The following is a 15787-nucleotide window of genomic DNA, read 5'->3' on the forward strand; positions in this document are numbered from 1 at the left end:
TACCTCTGCTATTGGCAAACTTAGGTTTCTTTCCTCTGTCTAGTTCTCCAATCCCTAGCCCACATTGCCTCCAAAAAGGGGCTAGTAGATTCACATAGTCATAGCAGTGAGAGGTCTGTCCTATCACGTTCATTTTGCATTGTTTCCCTAGTGGCATTCTTCCTATTAACCCTTTGTAGAATCCTCGCTTCAGAAAATCCTCATCAAATGGTATCAGACTAGACAGCAGCTTTAAGACAGTAATATCTCTTCATGCCGTTGTCGCTCTACTCCTCTCTCGCATAACCTGCCTTGAAGATCTCAAAGTAGATAATCAAATGACAGCTTCAGCTCCACAGGAAGTGAGATTAAAGGATTTATTGCTGCTATGGCAACGGCCAAGTTCTACAGTCCTTAAAATAGTTTTGAAACCTTAGCAGATAACTGGGAGTTTATCTATGACTCACCTACAGGATCCAGTACTAGTTACCTGAAGCCTTGACACTCACTTTATAAAAAGAAACCCTATTATAAAATGTAACACTTTTTCTTTTTAGCATGTATTTTCATCCTGTACTTGGAACTCCCTGTTAATTGAGGCTGAGAATAGAAACAGTGGTTGGATCCTTAATTATAGCGCTCTGAAAACAGCTCTGTAAATAATATTTGGTGGGAGTTGCCCCAGATATTTTACATTGAGAGATCAGCTCCTGTCTCAGTTCTGTCCTCCATGTGGTGCCTGTTTTATGTCCTGAGTTGGGAACAAGTCCCCTTTGCTGAAACTGAATGTGACAATAAGGTAGTGAATAAATGACCAAACATGTAGTTACAACATAAAGGCCAGACACCACCATCTTTGTCAAACCTCCCATTGGCATCTGTGGGTGTTTTGCTGTGGACTGAAGGTAGGGTGTAATCTTACATTTATATCCTGGTGCACTGGCCATAATTAAAAAATGGAATTAGGCCCTGTGTGCCGAATAAATTTGATACCTGTGCAGTGGGCCCTGGTACTTCAGGGGATAACACAGACACTAACTGAGGGAGTTAGGACACTTCTCTTTGGGGCAGATTATTCCATGATGGAGTTGTTTGCAATGTCCTCTGCAGCATCTGGCACTGACTAGAAGGACCATCGGGCTTATATGGTATGACAATTTGTATGCAACAATTACACTGGAGAAGCAACAGAATTCAGCTTGTGCTGTTTTCTGAGGAGTGTTCTCCTTGGTGTTCAGCCATCACATCAATGAGCATGGAACCGTGCTTAGTTGTGGCTAGTGCTAACCAGATCAAAGGGGTAAACAGCTTAGTCACTGAAGTTTGCATTCAGAATCTCCTCTTCTGACAAGGGGAAGTTCTGTCGAGTAAGATGTTGCCCTTTTCACATTGTTTACAGACTAAAATTGCACTTAAAAAACCAAGAGTACACAGGAATTATCTATTAATGCCACCTGAAGACAAATTAAAAGCATCACCCAAATGTGAATGCAGTTTTAAAAATAGTAAAGGCCCCAGTTCAGACTTGGTGTAGCCTTACTGAAGACTAGTATTTATTTATTATAGCACCCAGAATATACCAAGTACTTTACAAACAATGAAGATGGATGGTCCCCTGCTCTGAGCTGAGGAGTTACTGCCACTTACAGCAGATCAGAATTTGATCCTAAACTTTTGCTAATTAATTCAATCACCTCTCATGCCTCAGTTGCAATTTCCCAGCAATTCAGAATCTAACAATGTCTCCATTGCAGGCAGAGCAGCCCTTTCCATGGTAATGGAGGGATGGCAAAATCTCAAACATCAATTCAGAGTAATCTCATGTTACACAGACCAGGTGATTATATTAAAGAGGAAGGGAGTAAGAAAAGAGACTCAAAGTGAAGCGCTGGATAAATTGTTAGCATTTTACTTTGCAAACCCTGAGATTTTAGAATGGTAAAGCAAGTACTGTATTTAAAAAGATACACATTTCAGCAAGACAATACTTCTTAGAAAGACCCAACAGCCTGAATTAAGTCCAAAGTCTTCATTCTAGAGAAGGTGCTGCCTCTCTGAGCACTTATATGTAACTTTGAACCTTGAACGATCCCAAGATATCAGACCTTAAAACTGGGACATTATTTAAAACATCCCTGAAATGTTATTAGCTAGAATTTCTCCCTCTCAGGCCTTATGTGGTTGGATTCATGGTGACTATGATACCAGGCTTTATAGGCAGAAGCATACAAAAATAGTACCAATAGTTTGTTTTTTAAAACGGAACATTTCTTATATGTTAAACAGAATAGAAAATTTCTTACCAATACTTTCCTTTCTGCAGCCCAGCATCTCCTACAATTCTGGACGTCTGAGAAATAGCAAGCCATGAACAGATGTGGGGAGGGTTATAAAACCAAAGTTCTGAAGGAAAGAAGTACCCCTTCTTTTGGTGAGCTTGCTCAAAAGTTGGTATTTATTTCTGGGCCACCCCCTGCAGCACCTTCAGGCCAAAGGAGGCCTCAGCAGAAGACAGAAGATCCACCTCATAGTGCTTGGTTAATGAAGGTGTTAGCTGTAGACCAAGTTGCTGGTGTGAGAACTCCAATGAAACCCATGCAAACAAGCTACAGACCAAAATTATGTACTGAATCATACTTGAGCAGCTTCATTTGAGAAAAAGTCTTAAATTGCTTGTGGATAATTCAACAACAACACAGCTAATTTCATCACAAATTATTTGCTGAGTTCTGTTCATAATTTGAGTTCCATTTTCTATTTTAACAGAGACAGGACAAATCCCAGTAAAGGAAACCTAAGTTTCCACACAACAGTGGTAAAATTGACTTAAATTTGCATCACTCAACAGGAATAAAACTGATATGTTACAGTTTGAGGGGTGTAAGGCTTTCCCCCCACTCTTACAGCTGTGAAATCAGTATTCAGTGTTGTACATTTAGATGCTGTTTGTGAGGGGATTTCTTCCCGAATGACCTACATAAATGTTGCCTGACTACGATTATTTTTGCTGCATAAAACATCCTGAATTTCAACAATTTTATATAGCTTATTTCACACCTTAATTATGTCTCATGTGGGTTCCTATAATTGGTTTTGACAGATTCTCCAAATTAATATGAAAGGAAGCTTTAAAAATGTGTTTTTATGGGAATCTAGTTTGAAGAAATTATTCCTTTGGGAAATAAGAGGCTTTTAAACATCTCTTTAAGACAAGATACTTGTTCTTTAAATACTGAAGCTAAAATCTGCAGTGTTTAGGCCTCCAATAGAAGTTTAATGTTTAATATAATCATATTGAAACCACGACAATCAGCAAAGTTAAGATCCATGCATTCTTTATTTTAATGATTAGACAAAGGAAAATTTGCAATAATCTATCAAAACTGTATCTTATCAAGAATTGGAAAGGTGTTTAAAAAACTTATTCACATTCAATTCAGATTATGTACAAACCAGTGTCTGTAAAAAAGAAAACAGCAAATGCTTGAGTGTAAAATAATCCAATTCTAATTCATATTCCAGCATTCCCAATGACCAAACTTATGCTGTAAAACAAGATACTACCATAGTGCAGACGTGTTCCACAGTCTTCATTATACTGGTCTCAACAGCATAGCTGTTAAAACAGTTCCCCCTGCCCCCTTTTATTTATTTATTTATTTTAAGTGTTTTGAGAAGTTTCCTAACACTTCATCATCCGTCTGGAAATTCCACTCAAATGTAGTCCAGGATAATTCTCCCTCACTGTGGTAATGGCAGAACAGTTGCCATGTACAGTACCAGAGTCCAAACAACAAATGCATGGTCTGCTTTTTACTCCAAGGAGGTTAGCCATTTTCAGCAGAGTTCAGCCCTTGAGTATTTGGCTTAAAATCAGGATTTGCTCCCAGGACAGTTTGAACATGGTGCTGTACACAAGCACCTCGACCTCCAGACTCACCCTACACTGACTACATCTGAACGCAGATGCACCACAGTCAGGAGCTTCCAGTTATTTATAGTAGCAGCATTCAGTATAGCCATGAAAATAATTCCCTATTTACAAACTTCTGTTATACCTATCTGCTCTGGACTAAATCCGAAAATAAAAGCAATGAGGAAGAAAACACATGGTATAAATCCAAGCGGACATTTTTAAGCACTCTTACAACTCGATGTTTTGGTTTATGACATTTTGCAGATGAGTAGCCACTAAAAGAGACTAATCGCTTATGAAAGTTTGAAAAGTAGGGAAGCCATCAAAGATGACAGAATTTAGTCTTGAAGCCACAACAATTACTGGTTAATCAAATGTGATAGACATGTTTGGAACACAGAGGAGAAAGATCCACAGCTACTGGGATAACACAATAAAAGTGAAGAGCTTCTGCAGACTAAGGTGTTGTCAATAGTGTTCTAATTTAGGAATCAATAACCCCCTCAAAGAGCTATACAATATACCAGAAATCTCTGGATTATACAAAGTAGACCAGATTGAAATAATCCAATAACAAATTAGATTTGTATTTTTATGGAAGGCTAGAAGAGAAATTATGACAGGACTTAACTTCATACTTGTGCATTAAACTCCCAAATCCAGGAAATGCAGAATGAACACTATTCAGTACTTGGTCCAGAAGGGTTAATTAAGAAGTGGTCTAGCATCACAGTATTGCATTCAGCACATGTGCTACCGTACTTCGGTGTAAAAGGGCAAATTCAGGAAAGAGTTTCAATCTTACTTTTGCATCTCCCGGCTTTAGCAAGTGTACTCAAGGCTTAATGTTATTATATTGGTGTATAATCTCCACCACAACCTTCTGTAACATAGCTAGAAATTAAAACTCCAGGATGGCAGAATTTTAGGCAGTGGAAGACTGGCAATTTAAATGTTTTGAGGATTCTGAGTTGTTCTTCAAGGGCCAGATCCAACACTCAGTGAAGGAAATAGAAAGGTTCCTATTTACTTCAACAGGCATTAGATTGGGCCTTAAGGGAGTCAGAGTTCCAGCAGTGACTATTTCAAACAAAAGATAACCTCTGCATTTTACTACTAACTCTGTTAACTGAGACTTGGCTCAGATGGACAAACAGATGATCGTGGTACCAACTTTTGGCAATCCTTTTCTATACAAAGAACAAGCAATAGTTAGAATGCCCAACAACAAAAACCCGCTGAATTTCTCAGAGATTAATGCTGATGAGAGGATCAAGTAACAACAGTAAAGAAAACTCAAACTGTAGAAAACTTTGTATTAAAAATCCAATTTTAAATGAAGTTCCACTCAAGTAATATCTGGGACAGTGAACTAGTCCTTACAATTACACAGGCAGTTCTGACCTAGACAGCCAGAATGAGTACCAAGATGTGGTTACTTTATTAATGCTATCCATAATGAATTCAACAGGCAAATGCAGCCACTAACTAGAATGCAAATACTTTCAGATTAGAAGAGTGTGCGCACCTTATTTGATGTAACTGCCCTGATTTCCAGGTGCCAACATTCTGTGGCTAGTAGAGATTTCACTGGGCAATACACAGAAGTTCCCAAGGACATTAAAGATGAGGCAGTTAAAGAAAGCAAAGCCTTCTTGGTATGCAGCACAAATGCAAACACCTCAACATATTACCCAGTACTCAAACAACAACTTGAAAATGTGCACGAAGTCTCAGTCCTATTACTACTCCATGTTTTCTGAAGTTGAGCTCTTTCTGGAGGGGAAAAAGTTTGCTTCAGAGGCTCTGTTTATACTGGTTTTGTCCATTAGGTGTCTTATTTAGAAAGGACTCCAATATTAAATTTACATAAACTGCAATGCCATCAACAGTCAAACCTTTCCATCCACTCAATGCTTCATTGAGCTCAGCTGCACCAAAACCAGGCTCTTCGCTTACACAAAATGTTTTTCTCCAATCTCATCCTCCCAAAAATGTCCCATTCTAAAAAATGTTCACCAAACACCAAATCATTGTAGTTTTAAATAAAGAACGACAACAAAACAAATTAAGGTGGGGTTATTAAGTTTAGTTTCAATTTTTCACTTTGTATAAAGGCTAACAACCCATAGGCCTCCTTTCAGCTGTTCTGGGACTCTCTTCTCCCTTCTTAAGCTTCTCCAGGTTTCTCCAATCTCGTATTCCATCACGCCTCACTATAACTGGGAAAAAAGGCCATACTTTTTATTCCCAAGCAACACTAAGTGATGTCTCACTTGACTAATGAATATTCATTTATCAATACACTACATAAAATAAAATCACTCAGCGTTAGGTGTTAGCCTGAAATAAGCTTGAACGGCTGATACTAAAGCTTAACATGTAACAGAGAAGTCAACTGACTGTTACTTAGGAAAAACATTGCCCTTCATTTTAATTTGCTGTAATCCAGATCCTTTCAACTATATGTTTTTGGAGAGAAAGGTTTGAAGGAAACAGCAGAATGCTACTAAAAATAACCCTCCATTTCTCTACACCTGACAATAGAAGGTTAAAATCCTGGAATGCTTTGGATGGAGATGCTGCTGCAAATGTCTGCCTATTTCATATGCCCAAAGATCCAGTGGGGGAGAACGGGAACTCAGAGCAATGCAGTCCTGTGTGGCAAAATGCCATCTAAAGGCAGGGTTTGAATTGATGTTATTCTAGCAAAGATTAGCAAGACGACAAAAATAAATCCAAACATTGTCATGTAATTTTAGTAAAGAAAATTTTAGAGTATTAGTCCTCCAACCTTTTACAAGGATCCATGTTAGGACCTCATGATTGACTTGTTCCAAACTATTCAGTCCAAGCCTTGGTAGCTACATTAGAAATTGGCAGCGGTAGTACAGGATGCACGCTCTGTGCTTGAGAATGCAAAGTGTTAGTAAATTTGAGTACAGGCTCTTGTTCCAGTGTGAAAATAAGCTTTTAGACTTATCAAAACCAAGCACACTTAGGCACAGAGGCTATTAAGGGGTGGAACTCTCTTTAGGAGAGACAATTCTTTCTCCTTCGGTCCCATTGTTGCAATGCCTGGCCTTTTCCTAATGACCCAAAGTGGGTCAGGACTCAACTGGTGAAAAACACTGCTTTAAAGGTTTATATTGGATTGACTCTCTTCAAATGGTTTACATGTCAAATCAAACAGAACTTTGCTAACTTCCTTTGTTTAACCTCATGGCAGTCTGAGTGCCTTCAGCGTTAGGAAAATATCAACCTATACCCAGGGCTCACGTTGCTGGTAGAAGCATTAGCAGCTTTTACACAGGTGGTCCTTATTACATGTTTATCATTTAGAGATTGCTTATGACATAATGGCATCCAAGTTAGTCCATCCATTGAGAAAAAACCCTTTTTACACAGAAGAATCATATGGTACCCAGTGCAGTGGCTCAGGAAAACATGGGAGGAAGTTGCAATGATTCAGGCCAGAAATCTTGAGCATTGAACTTCACTGTCATGTGAGGACCAAGTAAAAATCCCTTTTTCCTCCCAGATTTTCTAGAGTCAATATAAATGTCCATAGAATATCAACTTCAACTGTGCTAGATATAAAACTGATGGAATGCTAGCTGGTCCATAAAGGGCTGCACCAAGTTATCTGTGGCAAAGTAGAAAACGAGCCCAAAGGTTATGGAGATTGGAAGAGCTGGTAAAGCCTTCTTAAAGATGGCAAGAAGCAGTAGAGTAAGGCACAGACCCTGGAAAGAAGAACAAGGAGATGTTACATGGTAAAACTCAAGCCAGCAAAAATATGTACACTCTACCCCAATATAACGCGATCCGATATAACACGAATTTGGATATAACGCGGTAAAGGAGTGCTCGGGGGGGGTGGGGTGGGGGGGGCTGCACGCTCCAGCGGATCAAAGCAAGTTCGATACAACACAGTTTCACCTATAACGTGGTAAGATTTTTTGGCTCCCGAGGACAGCGTTATATCGGGGTAGAGGTGTATTACAGAATACATCAAGCTGAAGGGCTGACAAAAGGGTTGGTCAATTACATTCTTTTGCTTTTCCACATTGTGTAATAAGTATTAATCCTGACATTAATAGCACTCAAAGTAACTCACTAATGAGCCCACTCAGTAAAGCACTGAAGCATATATTTAAAATCCCACTGAAATCAATGGGACATAAACATGAACTTAGGTGCTGTGCTGAACTGAAGCTTAAGTGACTGATCCTGCTCCAACTGAAATCCACAGCAAAACTTTTAGTTTAAGACCATGATGGCAAGGTCAGGCACTGAATAACCAATATGCAAAATCCCAAAGGAAAATATACAACAGCAGCCCGCTTAGTCACTGAAGAATGCACTGAAATATCACCACCACCACATTACATTATACTCACAATTAGTATAGCTACAAAACAGGCTAAAGTTGTGTTCCAGTCTCCACTTGCTGTTGCTGAGGCCTTGCCAACCAGAACGCTGTAGAAAATGAAATCTCCTAAACCGAGCTTTACTCCCCCTGCAATGGTAAAAATATGGGAGCGTTACATAAAGACCCAAAATAACTCGCACCAACAGCCACAGCAAATGACTTCCGTTGCACGTATCTGACAGAATAATCCAAGGAACCAATAGGACACCCAAAAGCAACTAGCAGATTCTTCTTGACCCTCCTGCTGCCGAGCTGTTCCAGTCTCCAATACACATGAATGATATGTCGCAGCTTGGCAGTACACTTCATTGTATCGAGTTATAAACAGATTAAATGTCACAAATCAAACATAAGAGAAATTTTTTTTACGCACACCCCCATTTTAAATTAAGTTAGCAAGGAGTCAAAATGGGAGGCTGGGAATCAATGAGAAGTAGAATTTTTTCAGAAGCCGTTTTAAAGCAACAAGGGAAGAAGCACTTATCAGCATGACTATCTCTACCAGATAAACACTGACATCAGGAAAAGGAATTTAAAAGGGAAAAATGAATAGAATACTCAAAAATAAAACGTTCTGGAAGAAAAGGATAGCCAAAACGCAGTTCATAGAGTTCTACTATGTAGCCTGTAGCTGATTTCATCTTTCGTACAGAGGTGTGGCTAGCAAAAACTGCAGGTCCCAACAGAGTACTCCATTTTGACACAAACAGGGGTCATTTCTAACATCTCTAGAGTAAAAAGGAGGACCTCTGCCCGTTTGCTCCACTTTATGCAAATTACATGAGGTCTTCCGACTCCTAATAATTGCCAGTGTGACTCTGAATTGAGCAAGTTTGGATGTTCCTGTTATATTTGTTATAGATCTAAGCCACTTTCAATTGTTTCATTTTACAGCAACATTTTGCCAAAAGACTATTCCTACTACCCTGCCTAGCGGGCAGATGAGTCACTTGTTATTTTGCAGTTTCCACTTACATATCTTCCAGTGCACAAACCAACATCCAGCAAAACATTCCAGTGACCTCTTGTGTCTCCTACAGAATCCTTCTTATGATAGCTCTGAAAGGCTCTTTGTGTAATTATGATGTATCTTTCAGATTAAATGGGTGTTTGTGGTTCTGCAGTACATGGACCCTTCAAAAGTGCATGAGCCAATGTGCTCGTTTTTATGGTAATTACCACCTCGGCAGGGACTTTAGTAGCATAATATCCAATTAACAGCATTTCTGTAAAACAGAAGTAAAGAAGATTTCCTGTATATTTGTTCTACTAAATAAGGCTCAAACAGTGCCATAGTTTTTTCAAAGCCTCTATGTCAAGGCTGTCAAACACCCGGATGGTGGGAAGATCCAGCCCCTTGGAGACTCTCATCTAGCCCACAGCTCCCTTCGTCACATCAGTGCAATCCAGCTCTGGACTCGCTCTGCAGGAACCAAGGGAGAGCTGGAGATCGAGTGGGCACCTGCTGAAGAGGAAGAGCTCAGGAGTGAGCTTATGCCTGATTGGCCATATGCAAGGGAGTCCCAGCATGCCTCCTCCTGCTATGGCAGCTGCCTTTGCATCTTCTGCCACTGGGACTGAGCCCCACTGCTTCGGAGCTTCCCTTGCCCCTCAAATTGTTTCTGCTCATCCGGGCCTAGTGGGAAGGGCCCCAGAGCTCTGCTACCCCAGATGAGGCACAGGTGGTCGTCTGCCCTGGGGAGGGAAATCTAGGGCTCCTCTTCTCCCAGCAGCTGCTCTCTCCTTCTCTCTTCTCCCCCTTTGTCCCCTTCTTCCCTCTCCCTCTCCTCATCTTTCCCTCAGGGTTCCTGATAACCCCATCAAGCCCTGCAGCAGCAGGTTTACGGGAGTGGGTCCTCCTCTTCCCACCATGTTTTTCTTGTCACTGCTGCCTCCACCAACCAATCCAGCGTTCTGTTACTTTTCAGACAAGGGGAAAGGAAGAATTAACTTAGCTAAACAGGTGCACTCTACAGTCAGAGGAGACTGGAAAACATGCTCCTTACCGGTGAGTTTTGTTTCTCTGGCCCACAAACCCCAAGTCAAAGTACACTTTGGCCCTCACCTCAGAATTAGTTTGACACTCCCACTCTAAGCTATAATTTGTGGGTTTTTCTAGAGAGATCCTCAACAGTTCCCTTCTGAACTCAAAGGAGTTCCCATATCTTAACCATTCCCCATATTTATTTTTCAGCCTAGGTCTACACTTAAAAATTAGTTCAATCTAGCTATGTTGCTCAGGGCTGTGAAAAATTATCAACCTATCTGCTGCCTGGATGGATTGACTGATGGATTATCTACATCGATGGAAAAACCCCTTCCATAAAGGTACCAAGGGTCTATGCTAGATCGGCATAGCTGCAGCGCCATAGCTGTGCTGCTGTAGTGTAGACATACTTCATTCATATGGCCATTAGCTGGATGAAACTCTCTGCATCCCATCAGCACTGATCTTTGATTTGCAAAGTGGTCCTCCGTTTTGCAGGGACTCAGCATGGCTGCCCCTGAGCCTCTGCTAGCACAGGAGCAGGGTGTTACCATACACCCCTTCCACTCAGTTCTTGTCCATGTTCACTAGAAATTTCCTGTGAATCTGGGAGGACTGCAGCTCAGGCTGCAACAGTGTGGGGAAAAAACTCCTAGACTGCCATTAGACAGGCAGTCCCATGAGGGACAGAATCCAGAAACCCTTTTCTTTACTACCTCTTAAACCCTTATGGTGGTTTCAGCTCTTTCAGACTGTGAGACAGACAGTCCCAAAACCACAGAGTTTGTAGTAAATCAAGATTACTGGCGAGGGAAGGGGAGAAGAGATTAAAACAAAAGAAACAGACTGCATAAAATAGCTAGTCTTAAACCTGGCAAAAGCCAACTTAGGTCACTACTGGAAAATCGGCAGCACCTTATACGTCTCATCTCCCTGGAGTCCCTCAGTACCACCGCTCAGGTTACTCTGATCTGTTCACTGTGATCTCCCTTAAGACTTAACCATTATGTGTTTCCTAAATTCATTCAGGATCATGTTCACTGCTTTGGACCAACTCTTTTGGTTCCTGTTTATCCTGTAAGAACTATTACAGTTTGGAGCCTTTAGAATGTGTACACACACAATAGGGTCTCCCAGCCCCACTCCAACATCTCATTTACAAGGATAGTTTCCCATACCCCTAAAGGCCATGCTTTCGCATCTTAATTGTCTTGACTGGAGGTGCCAATCCAAACATAACTCAGTCTGTCTTTAAAGAGACAGGTTTTATTTTTTTTATAAGTCACTTTTCACTTTATTGTACTCTATCAGCTATGAAACACTGTCAAATTAACACTGATCTGTCACAGACGATACCAAGCTAGACGCCAAGTGAAACACTGCATGACAGCACATTCCAATCCTACTAGATTACCAGGCTCCAAGAGTATTTACAACATTTATTTTAATTCCTGGTGGCAAGGTTCCTTGTTAAAACTAAAAAGTCATTTTGGAAACAACTTCTGAATATCTAAAAGATCCGGAATTGCAGCTACTATTCAAAATTTAATTTCTCATCATATTGGGAAGCTCTAATTTAATGAAAAATGAAGTATTTGAAAATGAAAAGAATTATGCAGAGTTAGGACTAGCAGTTGTCCTGATCTCAGTTCTAAAGGGCTTTCAAGAGACAGCTGTAGAAGGAAATTGATGCCTTACAGTTACTTATCACTGACTACAGTGATTAATAACCCAAGCTCCAGAGACAGATGCTAAACTTTAAGGGAAAAATTCAGTGGGAACCTTACTGGATGCATCCAGTACAGAATTTGTTCACTTACCTTTGCTAATAAAGTGACATTAAAAAAAATTACTTACAACATCCCAACTCACTTTTAAAAACGCAAAACTAGTGCTTCGCAGTAACAGACTGTATCACTGCTTGCTCTGCACAGTGATCACTGCATGCTAAAACAATTCTCTCTCAAGTCAAGTTCTGTTGAACAGTAACTTGACAAAAAAGGCAGTGTTCAGAATGCTGTCTTACCATGCTGATGATATTAAACATTTAAATACTGTTGCAGCGTATTAAACGCTCAGTGATCAGTACAATGGCTACAAAGCTACTGCCACACAACGTGAATTTCCCAACATACTTCTAACAAGTTATTGCTGGCAGACAAGTATGACCAGCAGCACTGTAAATATGCTACTAGAACTACTGATTGTAGAAATAGAGGGAGAAAGACACACATCTTGGAACAATTTATTATTTTCTTCATTTAAAATACCCACGGGGCAGGGAGAAAAAGTGCCTACAGCCTGGGATAGGAGTCTAACAGTTACTTTAAATAACAATCCATTCAGAAAACTATAACTGACTACCAACACAGCCAGTCTACACACAAAAGAATCAGGTCAGTTATTAAAAGACTAAAATACACTTCACCCCACTCCCAAGACCCCCTGTGCCCTTAAGAGTGCTCCCCAAAAGCTCTAGCAAAGAAAGAGGCTTTGCAGTTCACTCCGAAGGTCAACAGAGATTTGGGTTATTTTGGAGAAAGGTAGGCAGTAAACGCCAAAGATGCTGTTATGAAATACACCCTACTAACATCCTACCACTATAAACAAGTGCCTTCACCGATCACAACTATGGCAGTAACACATGGGGAGAGAGACAGTCTGCCAGACAGGCAGGTCTGAAAATGCTTAGTGCTCTACTGGTCCAACAACACCTTAAATTCCACCTGGAAACGAAAAGCCTGCCTGTGCAGATCCCTGACTACTGATGTTATGTGCTCAATGCGAGACACTGCATTTAACAAGCAGGCTGCTACGTGGGGGGGGAGGGAGGGGGGAAGGGAGAGAAGGAGAGAACAAGCAAGCAAGCAAGCTGCAACATCCCGCATTGAACTCTGGTTTCTAATTAGACTTAACATGTAGTTTTGTGCAGAGTGTACTGCGGTATTCTAATCTTGAGGTGACAAAGGCATGGATCGCAGTTGAAAGGTCTGTATCCAAATGGATGACAATCTCTGACCACCAGCGGATTGAAAAAAGCCATTCAGATCTTTGCTGTTATATGATGGTTTAAGTCCATCCAGTCCTGTGAAGGACATCAGGTGGGTCAACATGTCCTAATCACTGGGGACTTTTCAGCCTGTCCTTGAATACAGTGTACTATGTAAGTAACATATGAATGAATAGGCACATTATCTTTAGCTGACTGAAAATCAAATGTACATTTATTCAGTCTTGGAACGATACTTACTCTCTTCTGGGTCCTCGCTGGCTTGGGAGTTACTAGGGAGAGCCTGAACAGCAGCCCGGGATTCAGGAGTGGATTCAAGGGGCCCTATTCTGCTATCCCTTTGTTGCTCCCATTCCGGATTGAAACCTCCGTCATCCATGTCAGCATCTTCATTCTGAATCTGGTTCGCTGCGGCTCAAGGGAAGAAAATAATAATATAAAACCTATTTCAAAAGTGTTTCTCATACATAGACACTCCTGTTAATACAGTAAGTCACATCAGGTAACTGTCCTCCTCTAGTCGGCACTGGTGAGACCTCAGCTGAAGTCTTTAGGAAAGATGTGGACAAATTGGAGAGAGTCCAGAGGAAAGCAACAAAAATGAGGAAAGGTTTAGCAAACCTGACCTATGAGGAAAGGTTAAAAAGACTGGGTATGTTTAGTCTGGAGAAAAGACGACTGAAAGGAGGGACCTTCAAATATGTTAAAAACTGTTATAAAGAGGACTGTGATCAATTGTTCTCCATGTCCACTGAAGGCAAGACAAGAAGTAATGGATGTAATCTGCCACAAGGGAAATTTTAGGTTAGATATTAGGAAAAAACTTTCTAACGACACTTCTACCTCAATATAACGCTGTCCTCGGGAGCCAAAAAATCTTACCGCATTATAGGTGAAACCGCGTTATATTGAACTTGCTTTGATCCACTGGAGTGCACAGCCCCGCCCCCCCCAGAGCACTGCTTAACTGCGCTATATCCGAATTCGTGTTATATTGGGTAGCGTTATATCGAGGTAGCGGTGTATTAGGATAATTAAGCTCTGGAATAGGCTTACAAGGGAGGTTTTGTAATCCCTATCATTGGAGGTTTTCTAACCTGTTTTTAAAAAACACCTGTCAGGGATGGTCTAGGTTTACTTGGTCCTTCCACAGCACAGGGGCCTGGACTTGATGACTTTTCAAGGTCCTTTCCAGCCCTTTTCTAACATAAGAATGGCCATAGTGGGGCAGACCAATGGTCCATCTAGACCAGTATTAGGTCTTCCAACAGTGGCCGATGCCAGATGTGTTAGAGGAAATGAACAGAACAGGGCAATTTATCAAGTGATCCAGTTCCATCTTCTGGTGGTCAGAGGTTTAGGGACACCCAGAGCATGGGGTTGTGTCCCTGACAATCTTGGCTAACAGCCATTGATGGATTTATTCTCTGTGAACTTGCCTAATTCTTTACTGAGCCCAGTTCTACTTTTGGCCTTCATAACATCCCCTAGCAACAAGTTCCAGATATTGACTACGTTGTGTGAAGAATACTTCCTTATGTTAGTTTTAAAACTGCTGCCTATTAATTTCATTGGGTGACCCCTGGTTCTTGTGCTATGTGAAGGAGTAAATAACACTGTCATTCACTTTCTCCACACCAGTCACGATTTTACAGACCTCTATCATAGCCCCGCTTAGTTGTCTCTTTTCTAAACTAAAAAGTCCCAGTTTTTTTAATGTCTCCTCATACGGAAGCTAATAATTTTTGCTGCCCTTCTCTGTAATTTTTCCAATATATCTTTTTTGAGATGGGATGACGTGAATGGCAGGCAGTATTCAATGTGTGGGCGATACCATGAATTTATATAGTGACATGAAGATATTTTCTGACTTATTATCTATCCCTTTTCTAATGGTTCCAAACATTTTGTTTGCTTTTTTGACTGCTGCTTTACATTGAGCTGATGTTTTTAGAGAATTATCTACAATGACTCCAAGATCTTTCTTGAGCGGTAACAGCTAACTTAGACTCAGTCATTTTATATGTACAGTTGTGTAGCGATGTGGGACTCACCCCTGCGGCGCCTCCTGCTGATGTCTTGGGAATTAGCTCGTTTCCAGCCTTGGAGCGCCCACTGCAGGCCGGTGTCCCACTGCCGCTAGGTCCCCGTGTCCCTCCCTGGACTCTGGTGCCCTGTTATCTGGGGTGCTGCCCCCTGGCAGTAACCCCTCACTCTGCCTCTGGGGGGAACCCCCAACCCTCTAATCCTCACCTTGCCTCAGTCTGGGCTACTGCCAGTCATCATCAAGCCCCCGCTCCCTGGGGCGGACTGCAGTGTAAAAGCCACTCATCATAGGCAAGGGGGTTCGGACCTGCTGCCTTCCCCTGCCTCCCAGTACCTCTATGGGCCTTGGACCAGGCCCTGCAGCCTGGGGAGTTGCCAGCCTGGAGCTCCCCTGCTTCTCTGGTTCTCCCCAGC

General features: G+C 41.3%; 1 protein-coding gene across 2 annotated transcripts in view; it reads right to left on the reverse strand.

The window, feature by feature from the left end:
• Nucleotides 1-7409: 7409 nt before the first annotated feature.
• PSEN1 (presenilin 1) overlaps nucleotides 7410-15787 on the reverse strand; it is a 30244-nt gene continuing 21866 nt past the window's right edge. For both annotated transcript variants that reach the window (XM_065403745.1, XM_065403747.1), the window contains 3 exons: nucleotides 13568-13741; nucleotides 8299-8417; nucleotides 7410-7641 (listed from right to left, as the gene is read on the reverse strand). In XM_065403745.1, coding sequence (XP_065259817.1) covers nucleotides 7486-7641; nucleotides 8299-8417; nucleotides 13568-13741 — 449 coding nt within the window. In that variant the 3' untranslated portion in view covers nucleotides 7410-7485. The remainder of the gene's footprint in view (nucleotides 7642-8298; nucleotides 8418-13567; nucleotides 13742-15787) is intronic.

The sequence above is a fragment of the Emys orbicularis genome, chromosome 4 (assembly GCF_028017835.1).
Source record: "Emys orbicularis isolate rEmyOrb1 chromosome 4, rEmyOrb1.hap1, whole genome shotgun sequence".
In the NCBI taxonomy this organism is placed as follows: Eukaryota; Metazoa; Chordata; order Testudines; family Emydidae; genus Emys; species Emys orbicularis.